Source organism: Aricia agestis, chromosome 8, assembly GCF_905147365.1.
Source record: "Aricia agestis chromosome 8, ilAriAges1.1, whole genome shotgun sequence".
Taxonomy (NCBI): domain Eukaryota; kingdom Metazoa; phylum Arthropoda; class Insecta; order Lepidoptera; family Lycaenidae; genus Aricia; species Aricia agestis.
Window position 1 is genome coordinate 1,713,667 of NC_056413.1, and position 26,293 is coordinate 1,739,959.

At 36.0% G+C, this 26,293-nt stretch overlaps 1 protein-coding gene across 2 annotated transcripts in view; it reads right to left on the bottom strand.

The window, feature by feature from the left end:
* Positions 1-18,324: 18,324 nt before the first annotated feature.
* Positions 18,325-26,293, bottom strand: part of LOC121729610 (inactive ubiquitin carboxyl-terminal hydrolase MINDY-4B) — a 38,455-nt gene continuing 30,486 nt past the window's right edge. For both annotated transcript variants that reach the window (XM_042118183.1, XM_042118181.1), the window contains exons 4-11: positions 25,636-25,813; positions 24,842-24,907; positions 24,280-24,350; positions 23,542-23,689; positions 21,789-21,926; positions 20,475-20,554; positions 19,943-20,077; positions 18,325-18,971 (exon numbers count right to left, since the gene is read on the bottom strand). In XM_042118183.1, the coding sequence (XP_041974117.1) occupies positions 18,911-18,971; positions 19,943-20,077; positions 20,475-20,554; positions 21,789-21,926; positions 23,542-23,689; positions 24,280-24,350; positions 24,842-24,907; positions 25,636-25,813 (877 nt within the window). In that variant the 3' untranslated portion in view covers positions 18,325-18,910. The remainder of the gene's footprint in view (positions 18,972-19,942; positions 20,078-20,474; positions 20,555-21,788; positions 21,927-23,541; positions 23,690-24,279; positions 24,351-24,841; positions 24,908-25,635; positions 25,814-26,293) is intronic.

Genomic DNA, 26,293 nt, shown 5'->3' on the forward strand with positions numbered 1-26,293 from the left:
GCGCCATCTTTACTTCTACAAACAAACTACGTTACAGAAACGCTTCTGAAATACTTTACCAACTTGCCCCAATGTCGCGCTTTTCGCTTCCTTGATAAATGAAAGTACCTAGATGGCGCTAATTACTGAACTAAGTCCAAAAGTGATGAACGTGTCCTCGAAATGTTTTCGAAAACTATCCACAGATAGCGCTGACGCCGCGCTAGGAATCGTCCGCGTTTTGTGAAAAAAGGAACTTGGTTCGACCGAAATCTTATTTCTTTAAACGAGCTATTCTTGTATATAAATATATAATTGTAATCTCGGAATCGGCTCCAACGATTTTCATGAAATTTAGTATATAGGGGGTTTCGGGGGCGATAAATCGATCTAGCTAGGAATCATTTATAGAAAATGTCATTTTATTCGTCTTTTATCAAATACCGAGCAAAGCTCGGTCAAATAGCTAGTATAAATAATAAGGCCTTTTTTATGAAAATTAGGGACAAACGAGCCAACAGTTCAACTAATGGAAAGCAGCCGTTGTCAATGGACACTCGCAAAATCGGAAGATTTACAAATGCGTTGCCGGCCTTTTAAGAGGGAATACGCTCTCTTCTTGAAGGTTTTCAGGTCGTATTTGTCCCTAAATACTGCTTTTCAAGTGCTAGATGTCGATGATGATCCCGCGTCTAGCAATAAATTTTACTTGTAATGAGAAACCCTAAGGCCGGGTATCTCCCTCAGGAGTCAGGAGTAAGTATACCAGTTTGTCATACCTTTTTGTATAAATTATGTTGCCATGTAATTAATACCCTAGATTTAATCTACTTGTTTAATATTTGATTCGGTCAGAAACTGTATTCTATTATTTATACAACTTCGATTCAGTCCGGATCCTTTCAGACCAAAAATAGTATTTTCCATAAAAAAAGAAATACGTGTGACACTTGGTGACCGCCGCGGTAGATATTGCATAGCGTTTTTGGCCAACTTATGCAATTATAATTTGCATACGTCTAGAGTCTAGACTCTAGTCGCAAGCACGCAAACACCGTGCCGAACTCTGCCGAACTGAAACGACGTTAGACATTGCACGACAACGCCGCTTCGCAACGTCACGTCGGAGTGGGGGTGTTAGGTTTATTTACGTTACGGATTTTATAGATTCGGTCGCTGCGCTCTAAGCCCGCGATGAAAGCTATGCAATAATTATTCTATTGTATTGTACTGTACATAAGTTTTTAAGCTATTGAGCTTAAAAACTTATGTACAGCGGGGCTAAAATGGTCGCTTTGGAGAATCATATTATTATGAATCATAATATGATTCATTCTTTTAAAATCGCAAAATACAAGTCTGCTTGCAATTCATGTCTAGTAATTCGTACTAATTTGACATTTGTCAGTTTGACAGTTTTGAGATTAATTTGCTGAATTGATTGAGGGGAATTGCTAAATGTGACCATTTTAGGCCCGCAGTACAGTAGAATAATTATTGGAGAAATTTCACAAAATACTAAGAAATCTAGATTATTATTATAGGTGAAAATATTGTTCAGTCCTTGTTTTATTTTTTTAAATTTTACCAACAATATTTTATTACTATTTTCAAAAAAATATTTAACCCTTTGCAATAAAAGAAAATCCTTCAATTTTTAAACTGAAGTTCTAAAAAAACAAACACGAAAATGCTCTTATAGAAAAGTTAAAGAATGCACCAGGTTTAAACCTTCAGAAGTTTGGAAGAGCTCTTGATTCAGATTTTAAAACTACCTACTGTTTTAATAGAAAAGTTGAATAATTCAAAGCTTAGCTAAACAAATATACCGGATAGATACTCTGGGCCAGTGGTTCTGAAACTTTTTGATAGCGGAAGCCTTTTGTGTAGCGAAATTTTTGACGGAACCATCAATATCAATCTTAGGAAACCATAGAATAAAAGTTACGTGCATTCTTTATCTAAGAATAAAATTTAATTATTGTAAAATGAACATATTCACTTAATATTCAGTTAGTCTCTACGAACAACGTCCGTCAAGACAAAACTTGACGGACGTTGTTCGTTGAGTTCACATCCTGAGGATGCTTCGGTGTTGGGGCGAAACGCGCGTCGAGGTTTTCAACCTGCATGGTAGTGAGGGGCCTTGCACGGATTTGCCAACATTATTGCTTGTGTGGTGGTGGTGTTTGCAGGTTCTTGCATGCGAGTGTACGCATAGGCAGTGTGGGAGGAGGGAGGTGCTGTACGCATGCCTATGCGTATCCCACTCATTTACCTAAAGGTGGAAGTTTATTTCGCGGAATATTGTTGAAAATAATAAAAAACTAAATTTTAATAAAAAACTGCCCTAAGGATTATTACCACGCCGAAAAACGACGCAAGCCCTCACAAAGCTCGGCTTTTAGCTAGATATAGGGGTAATCGAACGTATATAAAACTAAATTGGGACACTGATACATTAATTCATAAGTCTGTATGTTTTTTTCAATATTACTGGTATTCTCGCTGATTGTATTATATTATCCAGATATACAAATATGCTTTTATAATGGCTGCGATTACGTTTCTGTGTGAACGGACCCTACAAAACATTATTGTTAAACTGTAAAGTTATATTGTATAACTTGTATTAATAATGGTTTATAATATCCGTGGGGAAACCAAAGGTCTAATGTGGAGGTTTATTATTCAAATAATTAATATAAATTGTTAACCCTAATGTTCTATGAGGGGCTCGAATTTACTAAGATATTTCAAAGTTAACAATAATATTTTTGTTACTTTTACAGCTGGATCCAGTGAAAAAGTAAAGTAAGTGTACTTTACATTTTTATATTATTATATATTAATGGTTGTTGACAACATTCATATTATATCTGAAGCTATGGGTGATCGGTTCTCCTAATAATTGGGCACTATACAATTATTCCTATGTAACTGGCGTGGTTTTAATAAAACTATCCACCGTCAAGGAAACCGGTGTGGGGGTATAATTATTTTAGTATTCTGCTACAGCCTGTTTCACCTTCTCAGGCTTTAGTTATGGTGTGGGGGTATAATTATTTTAGTATTCTGCTACAGCCTGTTTCACCTTCTCAGGCTTTAGTTATTCCAACTTAATCTTTATCTTTTAAAGTAAAAGGGGCGAAGCAATTAACAGAAACAAGTTCTAAGATATAAGACCGCGACCATCACGGCTTTGGACTTTGATACACTTTAAGCCAATGTAATTGGTAAAGTTTTGGATACCGAGGTTCGCAGGCTTTTAGCGTGATATAATGCTGATTGCTGGCATTTTTAAACGATCAGCTCGCTCCTGATTGTGGGCGTTTAAGGGGGCGACTAACCCAAAATTGTCGATTTTATAATTCATTTTCATACTTGAAAATAAGCCCCGAATTATTATAATAATAATTTTCGAAACATAGACTATATTATATTTCCAAGAATTTGATCTAAGTAAAAACACAAGGTATATCTTAAAATTTTCCCCAAAAAAAAATAATCACAAAGATGCATCTAATTTTCACGAATTTTTCATATACTGCCATAACCGTGCATTGTATCACTGAGACACTGAACTGGCGGATTTTTTAAAATGTTGTATCTTTATCGAGTTATGAAGAAAAAACTAACTTGGCGATGATTCCGCGTCGTCCTTTTCATCTGGCACATGAAAGACGGGCGTGAGTGTGAAGAGAGAAGGATGATGTTTGATTTCTTGGGTTACTCTTAAAACTAGTAAGTAAACCAAAATACCTGATTAGAAACACAGTGAAATACATGGTGTCTTTACTAGTATTTTAAATTAGTAAGTGTCTTTTACCTCCACGTATATAAATCACAGAGTCCCAAAAATGATTATTCTATGTAATTTTTGGGACTCTTGGATATTGCAACACATAATATAATAATACTCAGGGGGCGACTAAATCAAAAAAGATGATCTTATAAATTATACTTGATAATAAGCTACGATTTGTTTAATTTTCTAAACATATATAATAACTATACATTGTATTTGCGAGGGTCCGTACTAGCGAAAACACGATATCTTAAAATTTTCTTCATAGAAAGCAGTCAATATTTTGTTACATAACATAAAATTCTATTACCAATTGACTATATGTAGCGGATTTTAGAAGTTGTGGATATATTTATCGAGTTATAAAGAAAAAATTAACTTGGCGCAGATTCCGGGTCGTTCTAAGTGTGAAGAGAGAAGGACGATGTTTGAGATTTAGGGTTCCATACCCAAAGGGTTAAAACGGGACCCTATTACTGAGACTTCGATGTCTGTCCATCTGTCCGTCTATCCGTCTGTCTCCAGGCTGTAAATCAAGAACCGCTACAGCTAGACTTCTGAAATTTTCACAGATTGTGTATATTTATTGCTGCTATAACAACAAATACTAAAAACAAAATAAAATTAATAGTTAAGGGCTCCCATACAACAAACGTAATTTTTGGCCTTTTTTCTCTATATCAATAATGGCATTAGATAGGTACTTGAATTTTTCTCAAAGTCCTTAGTTATATATGTACTTTAATATTTAACCCTTAATTCGACCCTAAATAGCGGGCTATACGTTTACTTTAAAAAGTTCTAGCTCGAAAATTATTCCATATTTTAATGAGTTTTCTGTATTATACTATTAAAAAACTATTCTAGATTTAATAAAAAAATACTATTTTATATGTTTCAAAGAAAAATAATATAAAAAATCGAAAAATAAAATAATGTCATTTAAGATATTTATAATGGTCTAAGTTATACTTTAGCAATAGTTATTTATTGCCAACTATCTGAATCATGCGACTGAATAATAATTTGGACAAATCTGCTTTCATATTGTACCTATAATTATGCCTGAAGTATACGTTTAGCCGATTATACATTGCCGCATTCTCTGAAATCACACTACGAAATTCTATGTATAGCGGGTTTTACTTCGTCGAATTAAAGGTGAAGTAGGTAATACCATCCTGGACCTTTTGTTAACTGCTGCAGCTGGAGCTGTTGGATTAACTGGACTTATACTTCGTACATGGTCTTCATTAAACTTAATATTTCAATATTTGGTCTCAGATTTGATAATATCTATATAAAAATGGTTCGGCCCCTTTAGTCTTAGCTTACTTTTGTACTGTTCTATGAGAAATATTTTGGTTATTATAGGAATTTTATATTTCTACCGTCTCTAAGCTTTTACAAAAGCTTTATTTTCCTGATTGAGTAAGATGAAGCTTAATGAAAAAAAGTTTTTCTGATATTCATAATTTTATAAAAATTGGTAAATTGTATTTTGAGGCTTTTCTTTTTAGATATCAATGATTCTTTGAAAAAAAAATACGTAAAAGGCCTTTTAAAGGCCCAAAAGTATAACTGGACACGATAATTGACGTATTCTTACAAGTGAAATTTAACTAATTGACTTTTACTGTCTAGATGAAAATCCTCACCAACCACCTTGACTCAAGCATTTTTATTAGGCACTTAGATGGCTATTAAATTGATTTTTGATATTATATTATCTTTTCCAATGTTTATACTAAGGCTCTCTAGATATATGACTCTATTATAGGTCATGAAACATTGTGTTAGAGCTTTCATAGTTTCTGTCATTACTGCGCTTTTACCAACCAGCCATAAGTAAGTTATATAGCTGTATTTATTGAAATTTCTATTTTTTATAGATCAGAACCTTAAAAGCATCTCCTAAATGCTTTTTGAAATCAGCCAGTTGATAAATACTTTTACTCGAAGCTTCAGAAGCTTTCATCTGCGAATGCTCTTAGTAGTCAAATTTTGATTCATTTTCAAATCCTTAAAGAAAACCTCCAATTTGTAGAATATTACGTTTTAAATTTAGTCTGTAATGTAGCTACTACTCTCTGTGGACATTTAACATCCTAAAAAAGGACACTTATAATTATCTTTTGCAGAAACTTATAACTACCCCTATGTTTCATCCCCAATAAATGTCACTGTTTTAGCAAACGATATAACAGGCTAAAGGAACAGCTATTATTTGTCCTAACTTAGCCCAGAAACCAATTATTTCTTCTTAATTTATTTTATTTCTAAAAAAATAATTAAATGTAATGTGCTCTGAATCAGAGTTGCATAGCGGGCTATACGTATATATTGGAAGTATATTCTGTACGAACCCGGCAATGTATAATATACTATACTATCATTTTCTCGAAAATTGTCAAATACTGAAAAGATGTACAGAAAAAATTCGTCGAATTAAGGGTTAATAATAATATTAAAATAAAATAAAAAATTAAGGGGGGCTCCCATACAAAAAACATTTTTTTTGCTTAATTTTGCTCTTTATTCGTACGGAACAATTTGTGCGCGAGTCCGACTCGCACTTGGTCGTTTATTTAAGCAAAAATTTCGCCCTCTGATAACTAAATTCTTATATTTATTTATACAATATAAATGTATTATGGTTGTAAAAGTAAAACATATAAAAGTGTATAAAACACGCGGTAACAGCAAACAATGGACGATCATAAAAAACTTACATTTTGTCCGACAACGTCAATAAAATATTCAAATGAAAGAGTTTAGAATAACTAAAATACCGGATCCGATAGGAGGTCGAACGAAGCGTTTTCCCAGCAGCGCTATCCATCAGACGAAAATCTAGTCTATTTTATAAACCGCTTGAACATTGCATACGCTTGCAAAAAACTTTTGGACGGGACTTAATAAAAATTTGACATCTTAAATTATATAGAAAAAAAGTATTAAACGTAAATGATCAAGTATAAATCATTAGTTTACGGTTAGATTATAAATTACTTAGGGCCTGTTTCACCACATCCTGATAAAGTGCTGGATAGGCTATCCAAAACTTTTTTGACAGATTCTCCATATTCTATCTGTCAAAAAAATTGTGGATAGCCTATCCGGCACTTCATCTGTAAGTGGTGAAACAGGCCCTTAATATTATAAATGCGAAAGTGTGTCTGTCTGTTACCTCTTTCCGCTTCAACCGCTGATCTGATTTTGATGAAATTTGCTATGAAGATACTTTGAGTCTCGGGACAGGATACTTCATATATTATTAGGATACTTTTATCACGGAAAAATAAACGGTTCCCGCGCGATATACGAATGTATGCGCAACGGAGTTGTGGCCTGTGGGTGTCATCTAGTAACGAATTTAAAGTTATATTTTATTGTCTTTATTTACCCGTAAGACGATAAATATTTGTTTCACTATCTTATGCTTAGTACGGTTTTGCTCTATCGAGCAATAACGTCGAGCAAAACCCACGGTACGGGCTTTCGTCCACACATTCACCATTGCTCGATAGTCTTACTCTAAATCGATATAATATTTAATTCCGTCTAGCCGGCTCGATGCGAGCATTCGAGTTGGCTAGATGCGAGCCTTCGAGCCGTGAGTTTTGGGGACCACACAGTAATACTCGATTTAGAGTAAAAGTAAAACCGTACGTGAGTACTTAGCATTAAGAGATGTTTAAATTACGGTCAAATATTTTTCTGTCTAGCCTCCTTTCGCAACGCCGAATGCGCCATAAAACCGTTCCAATAAAAACATAATTTTAGTTTTTTTTTCAAGCAAGGCCACCAAACAGAAACTGAAGGTCCCGAAATTATAATGATAAAATAGATAATATCCAAGTATTACGAAGCGAAGAAAAGATGATAATAACTTAAAGCCATCCCCTGAGCAAACGACCTTGACCATACATTTGCCGCGTTGCCCAGATCGCGCCAAAATCCTATTTTTTTACTTATTTTAATTCAGAATTGACCTAAAAAATTTCAAACGTCCAGTATGTAGTTAATGAAATTGTCGATCTATTATCGTATGTTTCAAATAACCGCAATTGTAAATACTAGAGAGATACTGAATGTATGCTTTTATTTAAATAAAATGGTATTAATTTGGAAGCTGATATTATCATGATGATAAAAAACAAAAATAGGAAATGAATAACTATGAAAGGAACGTTCATATACTGACGATTATTGCTGTATTTTTATTATAATTTTGTAGCTTTCAAATTATAAGTTAATAAGGCTCTAAAAACGGTAAATTACGGCATCTCCGTAGGGGGAGCGTCTTAAGCTTTGAATGTGAATGAATATATTGAAATAAAACTTGCCGTGTTAAACATGGCTCGAATGAAGAAAATAAGGTAAGTTTAAACTTTGAACTTAAGTTGTTTAAGAATATACTTTGTAAACAAATGGACCGAACTTGGGAAGTTGGTGCCGCTCAGACAACTAGTTTTAAAAGTTGATAATATTATTTTGATTTACATTCTACCCGCATAAACTTAAACGTAATTTAAATAGGGAGATTACGTGTAGAGCATAAAATAAATATACTTAGCGGAATAGAGAAACAAAGGCCTGAGCAAGCGAGATGTCACTATCAATAACACTGCGTGTTAAAAAGAGACGTGGGATACATGACAAGAACCAATTTTTTTCATCTGTTTGACGTCCAGTCGGCACTTATCGGCACATTGACAATTTAATCTCTTAAAAAGATGCTTGTGTAAGTGTATACATAAACAAAATTTTGCACACATACGTAAATCAATTTCGGTTTCGTTTGACAGCTCGAGGTTGTTCCTCTATTCCGCTAGGTATATTAACTTTATGGTCTAGAGACCTATATGTCTAGAGACCTATACTAATAAATAATGTTACCTGATCTGTCTTTACATTTAGTAAAGACTTTATCTATGAAATAAGCCTAAACTTGTAATTAATACCTGTGTTGTATTAGTTTTTTTTAATTTTACGACCTCTTTGGCTCAGTGGTGAGCGCGTCGGTAGCTCAAGCCGGAGGTCGCGGGTTCGAATCCCGCCGATGGAACAAAGAGTTTTCAAAGTTCCCGGGTCTGGATGTGTATTAAATATGTGTATGATATAACAAACATCTTAAATATATGTATAGTATAAAAAGTATTAAATATATTTCCGTTGTCTGGTACCTGTAACACAAGTCCTTTAGGTACTTAGCACGGGGCCAGACTGACGTGGTGTGAAGCGTCCATAGATATTATTATTATTATTATATTAGTATATAGTAAGTTTAGTAACTAGTAACTACTAGGGTCATTTCTTTTAAACTATTATAATTACTTAAGGCGCTAAAGTGAAATAAACGTATAACTATTACGAGTACAAATTGGCTGCCAAAATCTTCATTCTCTGTCACCATGGTAGGGTAAGCCACTTCTGAATATATAAAATGTTTCATTACCAATTCAATTCAAAAGTAATTTCGGTAATGCTATTTCGCATCAAGTTTTAATTGTACGGGATTTTGTTTCCAATATAATTGGCTTCTGTTCCCGTCCACTCCACTGTTAATTTATTTATCGGTTTTTAAGAGAATGAATTGTATTTAATAATTTTGAAATAATATGCTGAGCAATAACTGATGCGATTTACGGGAATATAAAAAAAATAATGGATCAAATCAATACGTCTTCTTATTAAATATACATGATAATTGATAATATTATTATTTGATTTAAAAAATAAGGGTACTTTTGAATTTTATCAGGGCGAGCGAAGCCAGCCCTAGTATGTCCCACAAACAAAACATTTTGTGGTACACGTTACGAAAAAAATATTCTAATACTATATCATACTATATCACGCCTATTGATTTGTGCTCTCATAGTAAATTTTATTTATATTATGTAGATAATATGTGTTAATATTATCAATTATTATCATCAGTCAGTCAAGAAGGTGTGAAGACGCAAGCCTTCACAAAGCTCGGCTTTTAGCTAGTTTACGGTATCAAAAAATTATATATTTACATCGAATATTTATTTTAGTAGTTATCTATTAAGTAATTGTACATTTACGCGCGAAGTAAGAGCTTCCTTAGGTCTAGGTCCATCATATAGTCTTTGAATCACGCACGTTCTGATTTTTTCAGATTATGAATTTCATAGATCGATCTGTAAGAATATGAATTTCCGGCTGTGTGAGGCCAGCCTTACAGTAATCAAATACGTCACATAAAACGGGCATCGTAAAATCGCAAATCGAGAAATTGCATATAAAGTTTCAGCAGATTTGGCTGTCCGGTGGCCATTTTCACTATCTGGCACGTCATGTTCGACTGCGAGCTAGTGCTAGATAAGAGCCGTGTTAGCTGTAATTACTGGGTCGATGGCTAAACGGAAATCCCAATTTGAATAGGAACAAGTTGCAGTGAGAGTCAATTCAGACCGCAACGAATTGACAGACTTGCATGACGTCTCACGCAATTGAAGGCGGTCAATTCAATACAGAAATGGATCTACGCGTCGCGTTGTGGTCTTAATTGACCCATAGAGCCTGTCCAATGACGCGCGTATCCGAGATACGCGTTTTCTTACTCGCGCGTAAAACGCTTGCAATGAGCGGGACTCTCGACTCGCCCGTAAAACTCGGGAGCGATTGCAGCGTCCAAAATTATGCGCGAGTCCGTTGCGAATGGACATATTTGATTAGAGCATGATAACTTCGAGATTTGTAGCGTAAAAACTCTCGTAAAACGCGGTATTCTTCGCCTCATCTGGACAGGCACTTAGAGCTAGTCCACACGGCGCGTTGCGTCAGCGTTACGTCCACGCGGTGCTGCCGTTGCGTTGTTTCACATACAAATAACCAAGGTGTTCACACGGCGCGCTGCGTCATCGCAACGCACACATGATGGACTGCAGCCTTGAGACGAAGGGTAATGGGGGTTGTTATAATTTTCATACAATTGGAATTACGCAACTGCAGCAGACGGCGCAGTAGCACATACAGTAAATACTCCGACCAAAATCCGTTGTTGCAGACGTCATCATTATTAGAGTTTCGACAGAAACGTCACAATAGACATAACTACCAGTAGTTCGACTGCAAAGAAACGGACAGGTTTCAATATCTGTCAAATTCGTCGGGTTTCACTAGGATTATGAACGGAATGTGCCTCGCGCTGGCTGATATAATTTATTTTTAAATATTTAAAATAAAGATTTCAAAATTGGATTCTGACAATTTTAATCGCATGTGCCAAAACACAAACAACAATACGACCAAAGAGGAACACGTCCATCGAATATGTCATATTTTTAAATTCGTAGGTAACAAGTTAACAACCCTAGCGAGGATTTTCGTCATAATACGTCAAATTTAAAAATTTCAACATCAGTTCTAAGTCGACATACTCTATCGTTCTGTCTACTCTGGAAACGTTGTCAAACCTCGCACAAAACTTTTTGTTCCTATGCTGGTGCTGCCTCTAGAGTGAAAACATTGCACTAATATTATCATGTCACCACTGCCCATTAATCTTTCACATGATATTAACAGAACAACATAGAAATGTCCGTTGACTTAAATGTTTATCAGTGTTGTAAAGCCTCTCATTGGCCCCCGCAGAATATCAGTGCAGCGGGCTCGCTTGCTGCGTTTGCTGAGCTGGAGCCAATTTTTGGCATCATACAGCATTATATTTATAATATAATAAATGTAACTAGATCATAATAACTGTACCACTGAATCATCACCATCATATCAGGCTATAGTCGTCCACTGCTGGACATAGGCCTCTCTCAATGAACGCCAAGATGACCGATCTCCTGCTACTCGCATCCAACATGGGCCTGCAACTAAGCGGAGATCGTCGTTCCACCCAGTTGGAGGTCCGCCCCGATTTCCCAGCCTTGGTCTCCATACCACTGAATACTTTTTATTATTATGATGTTTCGTGTGATGCTGTAAATAAAAGTATTCCTATTCTTTTAAATATTCTTACCGTTTTCGGAGTAACTAGAGTAGGTTTAAAATAATAGCCAACGGACCAAATTAAGATGAATCAGCTGTGAGATAATTACGCCGCTCCAGACTGTGATATCTTAATTAAATCTGTAAAAGATTCATTAGCACGACCTAGGTCTCCTGAGAATCACCTAGCGCTACTCCTGTGATATACTGCGCCGTGCACATTTTCAAGTTTAAACATTAAGTAAAAACGATTCAAATGACTTTCACACCAGTTTCATTGAAACTATGTAGAAGTAATTTTTTGATGCTAATGTGTGTGCGCAGTACACAACGGCATTTTTTTCTTTGCTCACATAATTATTCAGCGGGACAAACGACACACAAGACAAATCAGCAGACTTAGCATAACAACAGTAGAAATGGGAAGCGATTCTTCCCATACTGACAGATTCTAGTGTTAAAATGGCGGGTTTTCTTTGTCTATCACTTTACTATCCTTCCATAGAAAGAAACCACTTCTATGGTGACCATTCTAAGCCTGCAGGTGATCATCCTGTATTGTTCTAACAAAACTTGGAAACAATATATTCTTGCTCGCAGAAATTCAGTTTAACCTACATCATTACAAATATTACATCTTCTTATTTTCATTAATCTTTTTTTTTTTTCCCGCTGGCAACCCTACTACTAACTTGTCATTGTAATATCTCCCGATTAAAAATTGTAAAATAATTATAAATCTTTAATAAACTGTTAAAAATAGTTAATAAGTTAGTTATAATAGGTACTAGTAATAAGATAAATAATAAATCTCAGTGCTGTGAACAAGTTTTGTGTAAAATTGAAAGTGACCTACGTCAACGGCGATCAGCTGTCAAGGTAATTTAAATTTTGTATTAAAAACGCTCAAAACTCAACAGAAATCTTTTAAATTGGATTATAATTTTATTATTTACTATTACGAGCTGATATAAATTGATGATAGGCCATAATAATCACCATTATATCACAATTCACCGCTAGAGGAAAGCAATATATCAGCTGTTTCGTTATAGGTTACTTAGGCCGGTCCGTGGAACTGATGAACCTTGTCGTTCCTTTTTAACAACCCTCAAAACCTCACTCTAGCTTGCGTGACCCCTCTACACCGAGCAAATATCTCAACATCTAAAGATATCGAGTGACAGGATCATATAAGGAGGACTTGGTTAGATCTATTCCACTGCCATTGTAGTTATTTAGAAAATTAAACACATTTCGTTGTCACTTGCTTTATGCTATATTTCTTGATAGGTTAGCTTGTAGGCCTGGCATAGACTTGTATCTTCTTTAACATCTTACACACCCCACTCTAGCTTGCGTGACCCCTCTACACCGAGCATATATCTCACCATCTAAAGATATCGAGTGGTTGGGTCTCTCTGAAGATATTGGAAAGTGTCAGGTGTGCAAGCTAATAGATAGTTGGTTCATTGATAGACAGATAAGTCAATTAATTAACTGACTATCTTATAGTTTACTGTTAGCTATTATGATGACTCGAGGAACCCTGGCTCGTCAGACTGAGGAGCAACTCCGTCTGACACTTCAGGAACTTAAGGAGTGTAAAAATCAAAATGAAATATTGCTTTCTGAACGCGAGGATCATGAAAAAGAAATGTTAAATATTATTAAAAGAAATAGCGACTTAAAAATTGAATTGAATAAGTTAAACATAAATTATGAGGAATTGTGTCAAAAGAATATTCAATTACAAAATATGGTGGACAGCTTCGACCAGTGTAGGGATGAGTATGAGGAGGCCCTGAGCAACACTACCATGTGGAAGAGGAAACTCGATGAAGCCCATACACAGATTAAGTCACTTGAAACCGAAATTCATGAACACAAATCCTCACAAACACAAAACTTGTTCCAAGAAATGTTTGGGAGGGATCCTAGTATTATAGAGAAAGATGTCACAAACAATAAGAATACTTTATTACCAATAATAGATTTAACGGGTGATGACAGCATACCTTCCTACACATTTCAAAGCAAAAATAAACTAAAAAAATATATAAAAATTAATAAATGCATTAAAAAAACCAGAAAATTATTAATAAATAATAAGAAAAATATTATTAAACTAACGAAAGTTGCAAAAGACAAAATCTTAATAAGGAACAAATATTTAGCTAGTACCAAGGAATTGGAAAGTACGATATGTTCATATGAGGCAGAGGTATGCAGTCTCCAATCAGAAATTACATATTTACATGCCTCCCTCCAATCTGTTACTAAAAGATATGAACTGGCACAACTGGAAATATCTAGTCATATATCAGCGTTGAACACTTTGCTTGAGGAGTCCCATTATAATGAAGAAAGACTTAAGTCTCTATTACTAAACTCATCATGCCAATGTAAAGTAAACTGTTCATCGGATATCATTAATCTTACTATGGATGTGGAGACTCATTCCAAACCCTCTAATATAGAAAACTTAGATGCATCATTGGCCTCAAGACCAGGCTCAATCAATATTTACAGCGATGAGCTGGGTCGTGGTGTCGGAATGCAACTGAGTAAGTTGTACGAAGGACAGTCAGTATGCAATACCTGTATGCCGGGTGCTACATTTGAACAAATATCAAATAAAGTTTTAAGCATTACTCACTGCCCGAATACTACATTAATAATATTGTCAGGGAGACGGGGAAATGTCAATAAAGATCAATTGGAAAAGTATATAGAATCACTAAGTTTACTTAAAAATGTAAGTAAAGTTATCTTATTTACATTTCCCTACATAAAACGGTTGCCATGGGAAAACAAATTAAGATATAAGCTTAATAGCCAATTGTATAAGGCTGTTAATAATAATTGTATATTTTTGAATGAAACTGAGAATAAGATAAACATTATTGACATTAATAATATTCTTAATTATAAATTATGTAAGTTGACATTAGATAGATATTTTCTATCATTTTACTTTACACGACTTATAGCAAGTACGCTATTCAATTTTTTATTTTTAAATTCAGCCAAGAACTTGGCTAGTAGGACGATAACTGCTTCTGTTGAGCAGTTTGGTCATAATGATATGACATCTAATGACAGCTTGGAATATGTTCCAAATAAAAATAATTTAAATTAGACTATAAGACAACAGAGGATGTCTCTAGCACTGTAGATCTAATTCAAAATAGTAAACTTAGTTCACTTACGCTGGTGCATCAAAATATACAAGGAATGTCAAATAAGGAACTAGAAATTGATTTATTTTTAAATAACAATAATGTAGATATTTTATGTATTACTGAACATTGGTTCAAGAAAAATGAAATAATGTTAAATTATAGTATGCACCAGCTGGCAAGTTCTTTCTGCAGAGAAAAAGCCATAAGAGGTGGTTCACTCATACTAATTAACAAGAATTTAAAATATAAAGAACGTAAGGACTTAGTGAGCCTCTCTACAGAACGAACAACTGAAATAGCCTGCGTAGAGGTGGGAAACTTTATTATTATATGTGTATACAGGCCTCCACTAGGATTATATGATATATTTGAAAAGGACATGGAGATTTTATTAACAAAAATAAGTGCATCTAACAAACACATTTTACTTTGTGGTGATTTTAATATAAATATTTTAGACAATAATTCAACCACTGTTAGATTCACTTCTTTGTTAAGATCATATAATTTGACAAATTTGTTTTATGAACCCACAAGGATCAGTGGCAACTCTGCTACATGCATTGATAATATTTTTACCAATATAGACTCCTTAAAGAAAGAAGTCTTAAACATACTAAGCTCTGATCACTGTGGACAACGAGCTATTTTCCCCATGAACAAGAATTTCAAAAAAGTATGTAAAAACAAAAGTACTTGTATTCCAATTAATGATAAACGTATTGAGAAGTTTAGGGGTGAAATTATATCTAAGATTGGAAATTTAGAATATCATAGTAGTCCAGATATGACATTTGGTAATCTTTTCAAATTAATTAAAAACCATTTTGATACTACCTTCACCTCTAAGACAGTTGGAAAAAACAATAAGAGTAAATTTAGTGAATGGGCTACACCAGGTATTATGAAAAGCAGATTAAAACTGTATGACCTTTATAATGAAAGGACTATAAATCAAAGTGAACACTTTATAAACTATGTAAGATTATATTCAAAAATATTTAAACAAGTCTGCAGGGCTGCCAAATCTATTCACATTAGAAATAAAATTAAGAATTCAAAAAATAAAGTAAAGACAACGTGGCAAATAATAGCAAGTGAAACTGGAAGAGTCGCCAGTCACAACTCAGATTTTAAATTAAATATAGATAACAAAAATATAACTTCCGACAATGATGTTGCGACTGCTTTTGAGAAATTTTTCGCTGACATTCCAGTTTCAATTACAAGTAACCTAAAGGACTCTCCTGATGATGCTATATTGTTACTTAAAGAAAATGTAAATGAATGTGATATCGACTTTAGATTTAAAGAAGTAGGTCCTGAAGACATTTTAAAAACTTTCAATTTACTAAATATTAAGAACACTACTGATTTGTGGGGCCTATCAATGAAAGTTATTAAATCTATAATCGATGTTATCGCGCCCTACTTAGCGACTATATTTAATGATTGTATAAAAAGTGGCGTATTTCCTGATTTAATGAAACACAGTAAAGTTTTACCTCTTTTTAAATCTGGTAGTAAGTTGGACCCGTCTAATTTCCGACCTATATCTATTTTACCGACATTGAGTAAAATTTATGAAAAGATAATACTGAATCAATTACTAACGCACTTTAATATAAATAATATTTTACATAATAAACAATTTGGATTTACAAAGGGACGATCTACTACAGACGCAGGCGTTGAATTGATCAGTAGTATTTTTAATGCCTGGGAGACGTCGCAGGATGCTCTAGGAGTTTTTTGCGATCTCTCAAAGGCCTTTGATTGCGTGCAACACAAAACATTGGTCAGGAAACTCTGTCACTATGGCATAAAAGGCACAGCACTCGCCCTCCTAAAATCGTACTTGTCAAATAGAACTCAGAGGGTTGAGATAAATGGTAAAAAATCTGCTGGTGCAAAAATTGAAATGGGGGTCCCACAGGGGTCTATATTAGGACCCTTCCTGTTTCTTATTTATATAAATGACCTGCCATTCTTAATTAAAGATAAACATGGGATAGTATTATTTGCTGATGATACATCTCTTACATTCAATATCAAACGGCTTAATGCGTGTTATGACGAAGTAAATAATGCTCTCTCAAAGATTGTACATTGGTTTAGTGTTAATAATCTTTTACTTAATAGTAAAAAAACAAAATGTATTAAATTCAAATTGCCCAATGTAAGGCAAACGGAAACCAATGTGCTTTTAAATGGTGATGTTATGGAGCTAGTGGATACAGCTGTATTTTTAGGTATTACACTAGACTCCAAGCTTCAGTGGGGCCCTCATATTGCTGGGTTGGCCGACAGACTCAGTTCAGCAGCATATGCAGTAAGTAAGATTAGACAATTTTCAGATGAAACAACAGCACGTCTAGTGTATTTTAGTTACTTTCATAGTATTATGTCCTACGGCATTTTGCTGTGGGGCAATGCTGCAGATATAAATACAATTTTTGTGCTGCAGAAGCGAGCTGTGCGGGCAATCTACAAGTTGGCCCGTAATACTTCACTTAGAGAAAAATTTAAGGAAACTGGAATCTTAACTGTTGCTTCTCAATATGTCCTATCAAATGTATTATATGTTAAAAAGAATATATATCAATTCACGAAAAAATGTGATACCCATGGGAGAAATACTCGTAATAAACATAAGCTTGAAATTCCGGTGACTAGACTTACTAAAGTCAAAAATTCTTTTAAAGGTCAATGTATACGCCTTTATAATAAGATCCCAGAAAGCGTTCAAAATCTCTCAATTAATAGATTTAAAAAAGTTGTTAAAGAACGTTTGTGTACCAAAGCGTACTATAAAGTTACTGATTTCATGAATGATAGTACACCATGGGAATAAGGTCGCCCCCTGCAGAGCTGTTTCATTATAATATGTATAATAATTGTACATTCGTTGTATTTTATTTAGTCATAATGACACTGTTATTTTATAATAATATATTTTTTGTAATTTTCCATCTTTTTAGAAAAAGATGGCCCCGTGCGAGTTTCTTACGCCGGTTCTTCTCGCCGGGTTAGTTCCCGAACCGGTGGTAGGCATCTGTGTAGCCCCGACGTTCAGAGAATATTTGAAAAAATTTATTCTGAATAAAAATTTTTGAGTTTTGAGTTTGAGTTTACAATGTTACATTTTTAAGTTTAAGCAAATGGATTAAAAAAAATGTTTAAAAAAGTGATATGCTTGTAAATAAAATTACAATAATTACTTCATCATATTTATTGATGTTTATTATTCTAAGCACATCATTTATTGACCTATTAGAACTAAAATACAACTTAGATTGCACAAAAATATATTTTGATATCTTAAATTTTCTCGACAATACCTAATCATTGTTTAATTTCAAGTAATGTGAAGCAAGGTTTAGTGATTAGGGGGTTGAGCACAATATACGTTATGAATTTCCTAGTTGTTTCTATTTCTTTGTGAAGGTTTAATTTGATAAATAAGACTTCAGGTGTCATAAAAGCGGGAAAAGTAAAAAACTGCCTCTACACGATTGCCACGATGGACAATTACAGGCAAAATATATCTGTAGTATAGTTAGAAAAAACATCTATTGCAGCTTTTCTGCTTTGAAACTAAGACTATAATAATAATGGACTAGTACAGGCGGTTACGTGAAACATGTAAAAGGGCATAATATTATTTGTTCGGAATCAACGTTAACTGTGTTTATATCTATTATAGCAAAGTGCATAATATTTATCTATAGAATGCAGCTATAGGCAACCTCACCAAGGCATAATTCATCATGGCCTAAATTTAAGAAGCTAAAGATTCCCAAAATTCGCATCGATAGTTCGTATTGCAGCAGCTGTACATTCTTGGTGCCAATCTATAATTTCCCGTCATAGTTCGACGTATAGGGAGCTTAAGCTAGCTGCACAATCTTGGTGTCAAATTGTCCATCATGTCTGTTCGTGTAGAGGGGCCATAAGCTGAAGTTTAGGGCGAGTCTCCAGCGAAGGGCGCGGAACCAGACCAAGTGATCTTGGCGTCTTGCCACCTGAAATATGAAAAGATTTACAGTGAACCAGTGACAGAAATATTACATGGTTTTTGCTAACAGAGCATTTTATCTAAACTGTGTTTTCGTTAAGAATACAGTGAGTCTAAGCTAAACAACTAAAGGTAACCTTCCGATCCAAGCTTTAAATAAAATGCCACTTTATAAACTAGACCAGGGGTTCCCAAACTGTGCGCCGAGGCGCCCTGGTGCATCGTGGAAAGGCATGAGGGGCCGGGCGCCGCGCCGTAAGTCGATACTCCATCATAATTCAAAACCACAAATATTATCATGAGTAAAATTAAAGTATTAATTATGTACAGCAGGTAGATGATTCAATATTTGTTTATTCTTATTTACATGCTTAACCTAACTAAAATCATTAAAAGTGTTTATCGACGTACCTATCTTTTTCTAATAGGTAGGTAGAGTAGGGCGTCGTGACAAAATATTGTGACGTGTAACTGCGCCACAGGCTAAAACAGGTTGGGAACCTCTGAACTAGACTATAGGTCTATAGGTCTAGGTCTAGCAACACATATGCCGCCGCTGTTTTTTTTTTCTATGAAATAAGGGGGCAAACGAGCAAACGGGTCACCTGATGGAAAGCAACTTCCGTCGCCCATGGACACTCGCAGCATCAGAAGAGCTGCATGTGCGTTGCCGGCCTTATAAGAGGGAATAGGGTAATAGGAGAGGGTAGGGAAGGGAAGGGAGTAGGGGAGGGTAGGAAAGGGAATAGGGTAGGGGATTGGGCCTCCGGTAAATTGGCTATACTACAATCGGCCACTGCTATTATAGTTAGCCCTTTGAACTAGTACTAGACCACGCTCCCGCATGTCTATAGCTGATATACATAATATCATGTCAGAGTCATTGGTCTATAGCTATAGTACGATGTCTGACTTGATCACCCTAAGTTTGACCAGGCCTAGACTTAGGACTTTATTGCATTATAAGTGGATACTCACTTGGTAAGTATGAGCTTCTCGAGCGGTGTTGCGCTGATGTCATCGTTCCGTAGTGGACCCTGGTCCTCCTGGGCGCGCGTGTCCACATTCAGCAGCACATGGCAGCCACCGCAAGTATAGTAGTGGATGTCGAACCTGGAATTGGGAAAAAATTGCTCATAAGGCTGAACTAACTCGTGCAGCTTGTGAATGTCCAAAAAATAGGTCATATTCCTACATGTCTTTGGTCAGACCGTAGTTGATCAGCCTTTCCATATATAGGGAATTTAGAGAATGCCAATTTATGAAGTTATTAACCAATGCAATAACAACCAAGGTTGGGTAGGGCGTGACAAAATGCGATTTTCTCAACAAAAATATCTAAGGGGTACGGGGTATTTTACGGTGCTCTATGTAGGTGCAATGTATTCATTTCTCTTAGTTGTGTCATGAAAATATCTATCTAATTTTCATTTGCAGCGTTTCAAAGCTAGATGGACATGTCTTAATGTTTTATGAATATGAATTTAATTCAATAAATAAGTAAGTTTACCTCCTTTCAGCATGATAATTTCTGAGCAACTCCCTGTTAGTGTTGAACAGCACACCATAGTGTCCGGAGCAGCCGGTCACCTGAAAAATTATTTAACACTGGTGATTATTATAATTTCAACTGAGCCTGAGACCTTTTTTTGAGGCTATTCCTCAAAAGCACATTGAAGTTCTACGTACGAGAATAGCGCAGTTCCGCTTGCTTGAGACTTGAGAGTGTGTCACCCTGAAACGTAAGCGATATTCGAGGCACGAAAATAAAAGCACAGGTGCCCAAATTTCGTACTTCGAATGTTGCTTTAATCAAGTTTAGGCGCAGCTCAGACGACAGACTATCCGTGACGCACTTTTTAGTCCGTGGAAATAGAACCTATGCAATTATATGCAGTAGCGCACACGTCTGCGCTGCGCGTCGTATATATTCTATCTCAGACTAAAGTCACTTTCGTGTGGAAATTATGAATGCGTGGGAGTGAGAGAATTGGGTCCCTGATGAAGACATAAAATCGAAACTGCAAAAATGGACGCCACGTGCCGGAACAACTGTATAATATGCCACAGATTGTAAATAAATTTTCATTCCTTAATTTTACCATAAATAATATAGAAATACATAAAATAATATTATGTTAGAGAGCGAAAATTGGAAATGTTGATACAAGGTATACCTATGAGGAAAATGCTACCCTTTAAAATAACACAAATTAATGTACTGCTATAAGGAAGTATAATTTACTTAAATCCATACCTGCATAACACGGGAATACTTTTATGCTTACACAAATTATATCAAAATTCTTCTCGGAATTCTTTTGTAGGCATTTAAGGTTGTAAAAGTTTTTTTTTTTAATTAAAAACGCGAGAGGCTAATGAAGAAAAACGAGCCCAAGCATCTGACCCTTGAAATATTATTTTCAACAAACAAGAATTCTCTACTTTTCGTTATTTATTTTGACGATATAGCCTAGTTTCTTTGAAAATCTAGTGAATGGTGAATGAGATAATGGGTGATGGGGCTTTAAGTTTTGCGTCGATCGAGACGGGATGCAGAGGAGCGGGCTGCGTTTTTGGTACAATTGTATGAAAATTGCGGTCTGCCCCACTGCATCACGTCGCTTAGGCTTTCATAATAAGATCGGATTCAACCGGATGAGTCCAGTTGGATTGATCGCATACCTGATTGTGTTATGCAATCCCGTCTATATGCACGAGTCCAGTCATTGTTTTCTTTTTTATAGAAAACTTTTGTCTTTGCACCACTATCAGTCATCAACATCGACAAATTATAAGAAGAAGTAGATAAGACTAGGCGTACCCAAATCGGCAGAGCTGGTGTCTTCAACCTGGATCCAGGGTATTGGTTGGAGAAGTTGGGAGTATGACTGTCATCATTTCCATACCAGACGAGTAGCCCTACGGCACTGCGTCCAAGAACCCCGAATTGTGGCATCGCCTGAAAAAAAACCTTCTCCTTTTTGGAAGTCAAAACAATAATATTAATCTAGAAAAGAAGGTTGGTCGTGCCGGCAGAAGTAATTAAATCAGCAGAGCAAGCGTAAAAAAATCCTGCCAAGTGGTAGGATTTTTTTTCTGTCTTGCAACGCGCCTGCACTTTACTCTACTTCCATCTTGTGAATTTAGAATAGCTCATGCATCCTAGTACGCCAGACGCTAGCTTAACATTATTTACTCATCCTAAGGATTATTTACTCATCCTAAGGATCAAATCAGACCGCATCGCGACGCATAGTTGCATTTCTAAATTTGTATGGATTTGACAGATTTGCAAGATGTCTCATACTCATCTACGAGTCGCGTTGCGGTCTGAATTGACCCTTATAAGTGCACGAAGCCGCTAAGGAAGTTTTCATTTCAAAAGACAACCAAACGTTAAAAATCCAGAAAAAATAATAGCCCATCCCATCAAATATTTGTATCAAGCTTACTACTAGAATATTTGAGAATTACTTAATTTTGTACATTAAAGATATGAGATCAGTCTAAAGTCTTAGTAGAGAGCAAGGTGTGTCTTAAACTTATCTACCGAAGTTACAGATTATAATTCTATTAGGAACTATAAATAACATTAAATTGATACTATTCATGTTGTCCTTATGATGCCTTTATGGATATTCTTAGTTATTTCATCATAGATTTTCCATCCTTTTGTTCTAATTTTAACTCAAGCGTATCAATTAATATCTTTATTACTTGCTTATTAATTTAATCATGCAACTATATCTAATGTAATTATCAAACGTTAAACTGATCATCTTATTTTACTAATTGACGGTGTATTAAAAAAATGTATTTTCAGATGAATTAAGTAATTCGAGAATTTATAAAAATGTTATTTGAAATATTATCTGAGACTAGCATAATTTTAGAGGAGTTATCAGAAGCAAGTTGAGATTAAATGTACGGTTCTAAAGCCGGGTTCAGACGAGTGTAACGTGTAATGTAATTCACGGTGTAATGTAACACGAATTCTATGTGTGGACGGCACTACGAACATTACATGTAACGCTCGGGGTTTATCCCTCGGCTGTCGGTTTTCGCGCGGGCACAAAGGCTCGTTTGGACAATTCGCTTGGAGTTCGTGTGCCATCCACACTGTTGACGCTAAATTACACGTAATCTTACATTACACGTTACACTCGTCTGGACCCGGCTTTACGCTATCAACGAATTTTGGCGCAACTGAGTTACGTCATCTGTTTTTTTTTTTTTAATGATATAAGGGGGCAAACGAGCAAACGGGTCACCTGATGGAAAGCAACTTCCGTCGCCCATGGACACTCGCAGCATCAGAGGAGCTACAGGTGCGGTGCCGGCCTTTTAAGAGGGAATAGGGTAATAGGGGAGGGTAGGGAAGGGAAGGGAATAGGGGAGGGTAGGGAAGGGAATAGGGTAGGGGATTGGGCCTCCGGTAAACTCACTCACTCGGCGAAACACAGCGCAAGCGCTGTTTCACGCCGGTTTTCTGTGAGAACGTGGTATTTCTCCGGTCGAGCCGGCCCATTCGTGCCGAAGCATGGCTCTCCCACGTTAGTCTAGAATATTCTTACATAATGGTCCTCATCGCCAACATATTGCACGCCGTTATGTAGATACGGCGTGGCGCGGCCGGTCAGTAGTAGCGTAGTCACGTTGAGGGAGCCCTCCGCCGCCGTCGACAGCAGATACGTCAGTTTACCGTCCAGGTCTTTGATTATGCTGGAATCAAGAACAAGGTTAGGATCCTAAGCCTAACAACCTCCTAAGGTAAGGCTTTACGTTTTACGTGTTTATTTATGTTAGTACAGCAGATGTCAAGCCGTAGGAGTACATAATATTATTTAATCAAAATAAACATTTTGAAGAGGAACTTTTTTTTTCACCTCTGAATGGAAAAATTCATGACGCTCAGGCGCTTTCCTTTACCAATCGCGAAAAAAAAATTGTTCTTTCAGCACTGCCACAGAATAGATAATAGTACAAGTAGCACTGCCACTTTAGCAGTGAACTCTATAATAATATAAGGGACACATACAATCCTTCAAGTATTATCATTTATAGTTTTATTACACCTGGTATAAAACTGTCGTGTCGTTGTTGAAACTTAACGTTGTAGCAAACCAAACAGAGTATAGAGCTACGTCCACACTATGCGCTTTCGTCACCGAATCCTATCCGGCGTGACATTACTATACAACTTCAGACTAAATAACAAGGTCTGCTCTGAAGTATAATCCCAAATATACTCCCAAAATTATATATTGAAAAATCGTTTGTCGGATCAGCTAGTAATATTATAAAATACTTACTTCTCACAACCTCTAGAAAGAATACAAGCGTAGAGAAGAAGTAGAGCACCAGAACCTTCTTCAGACTGAAACTAAATAGATGACAATAAAACTAATTTAAAAAGTTGACAAAATGGTGCTTATAAGATAATGACATTCATACTTGAGGATTTAAATGCAAAAGTGTCTCTATCTGTAACTGTTTTGAACAATACACCACCGCAATGAGTTTGACGAAATATTCTATGGATATTTTCAATCCCGGAAGAAGATATAGGATATTTTTTATCGAATTACAGATTCCAGCGCAACAAAGCGAGCAACTGTGTACTTTGTGACAAAAATTACATAACTTATATCATTTAAAATAAACTACATTCGTCAAAATCATTTATGATTCAAGCAGCTGTACGTTAATGGTTGAAGTTGTCTGGGCAGGGCTTAGCGGGGAACTTCTTAAGGGATTTGCGCCTTCCTTTCCGATCCACCGATTACCGCCATTAAATATTTATGTCGTCTGAGCACGGCTTTAATAATAAAATAGTTTGTATTGGCTCCAATAAAAAATAAATTAAATAGTTACCAAATACAGATATCGTTTGATAAATATCTGAAGATCCTCCAAGCTCTTGAAGTCAAAAATGTGCAGCTTGAAACAGAACATTTTATTATGAAACGGCCTGAAACAACAGTAAAGTGTGTAATATGTATATTTCATAGATTTCATAAACATATTAGTCTCCTTTTTAATTTCGACCCAAAAACTTACTTAGGCCCATTAGTACCATTCTCTTTTCATCCGTTTCAACCTCAACTGACATTGAGATCATCAATCAAACAAGTCATTTGAAGTGTTAAGTATCTCCTTCTTCAAGATTTACTAGAATCAATTTTTTTTTTATGAAATAAGGGGGCAAACTAGCAAACGGGTCACCTGATGGAAAGCAACTTCCGTCGCCCATGGACACTCGCAGCATCAGAAGAGCTGCAGGTGCGTTGCCGGCCTTTTAAGAGGGAATAGGGTAATAGGGGAGGGTAGGGAAGGGAATAGGGTAGGGGATTGGGCCTCCGGTAAACTCACTCACTCGGCGAAACACAGCGCAAGCGCTGTTTCACGCCGGTTTTCTGTGAGAACGTGGTATTTCTCCGGTCGAGCCGGCCCATTCGTGCCGAAGCATGGCTCTCCCACGTAATGACTCCGATACGCTACTAGCATAGTAACACTACACAGTTACTGTTAAGGTAGTATTCAATTGAATCTTACTTTTGTCGCTTAATTGGTGCTACACTCTTTCACGCACTGGCGTCTAGTTGTGTCTTGATGGCTGCATTTAATTGTCATTATCTTATCTTCCTTTCACAAGCCATTAAACTTACCATCTCAGTGATCCCATCCTGGTAGTACTGCGAGCTGTGCAGCACGTATATCTGTGTGGCCGGCAGCGCCACCACCGCCCTGGGTTCCGGCTGGTTGCTGGATCCACAGCGCCATATCACCTCACTGCACGCGCGCCACAGAGCCTCCTCCTGACGCTCCTCGGTGGGGCGGAGGTAGCTGGAACAAGAAGTTGGAATGGTTGGAGAAAGAAGTTAAGACGGGTCGAGAAATATTACTGCATGTATTTTCTACATGTACCATTGAAGAAATTGGAAAGGCAGTTTACGAACCTACGCCATTTGGTCGAATTATGTCAATTCAATGTTGATCGTGAGCTGTTGGCTAGGTTCGACACAAAGCGACCAATTACATATATCCGCCATCTGCCTATGAAGCAACTTCTCTGATAGAACACAAATGCATTGGCTTTACGTTCTTACAAGTAAAACCTACGTGATGGAAAAAATATTTTAAAAAGAGGGTGAAGAGATAAATAGCGATAATAAAAGAATTTCATCGATGTGGTGACCAGAATCCAATCCCAGAAAATGTCCAAAATCTTTCAGTTAATCAATTTAAAAAAGTTGTTAAGGAACGTTTGTGTGCTAAGGCTAACTGATTTTCTCCATAATAGCACACCCTTGTAAAAATAAGCTG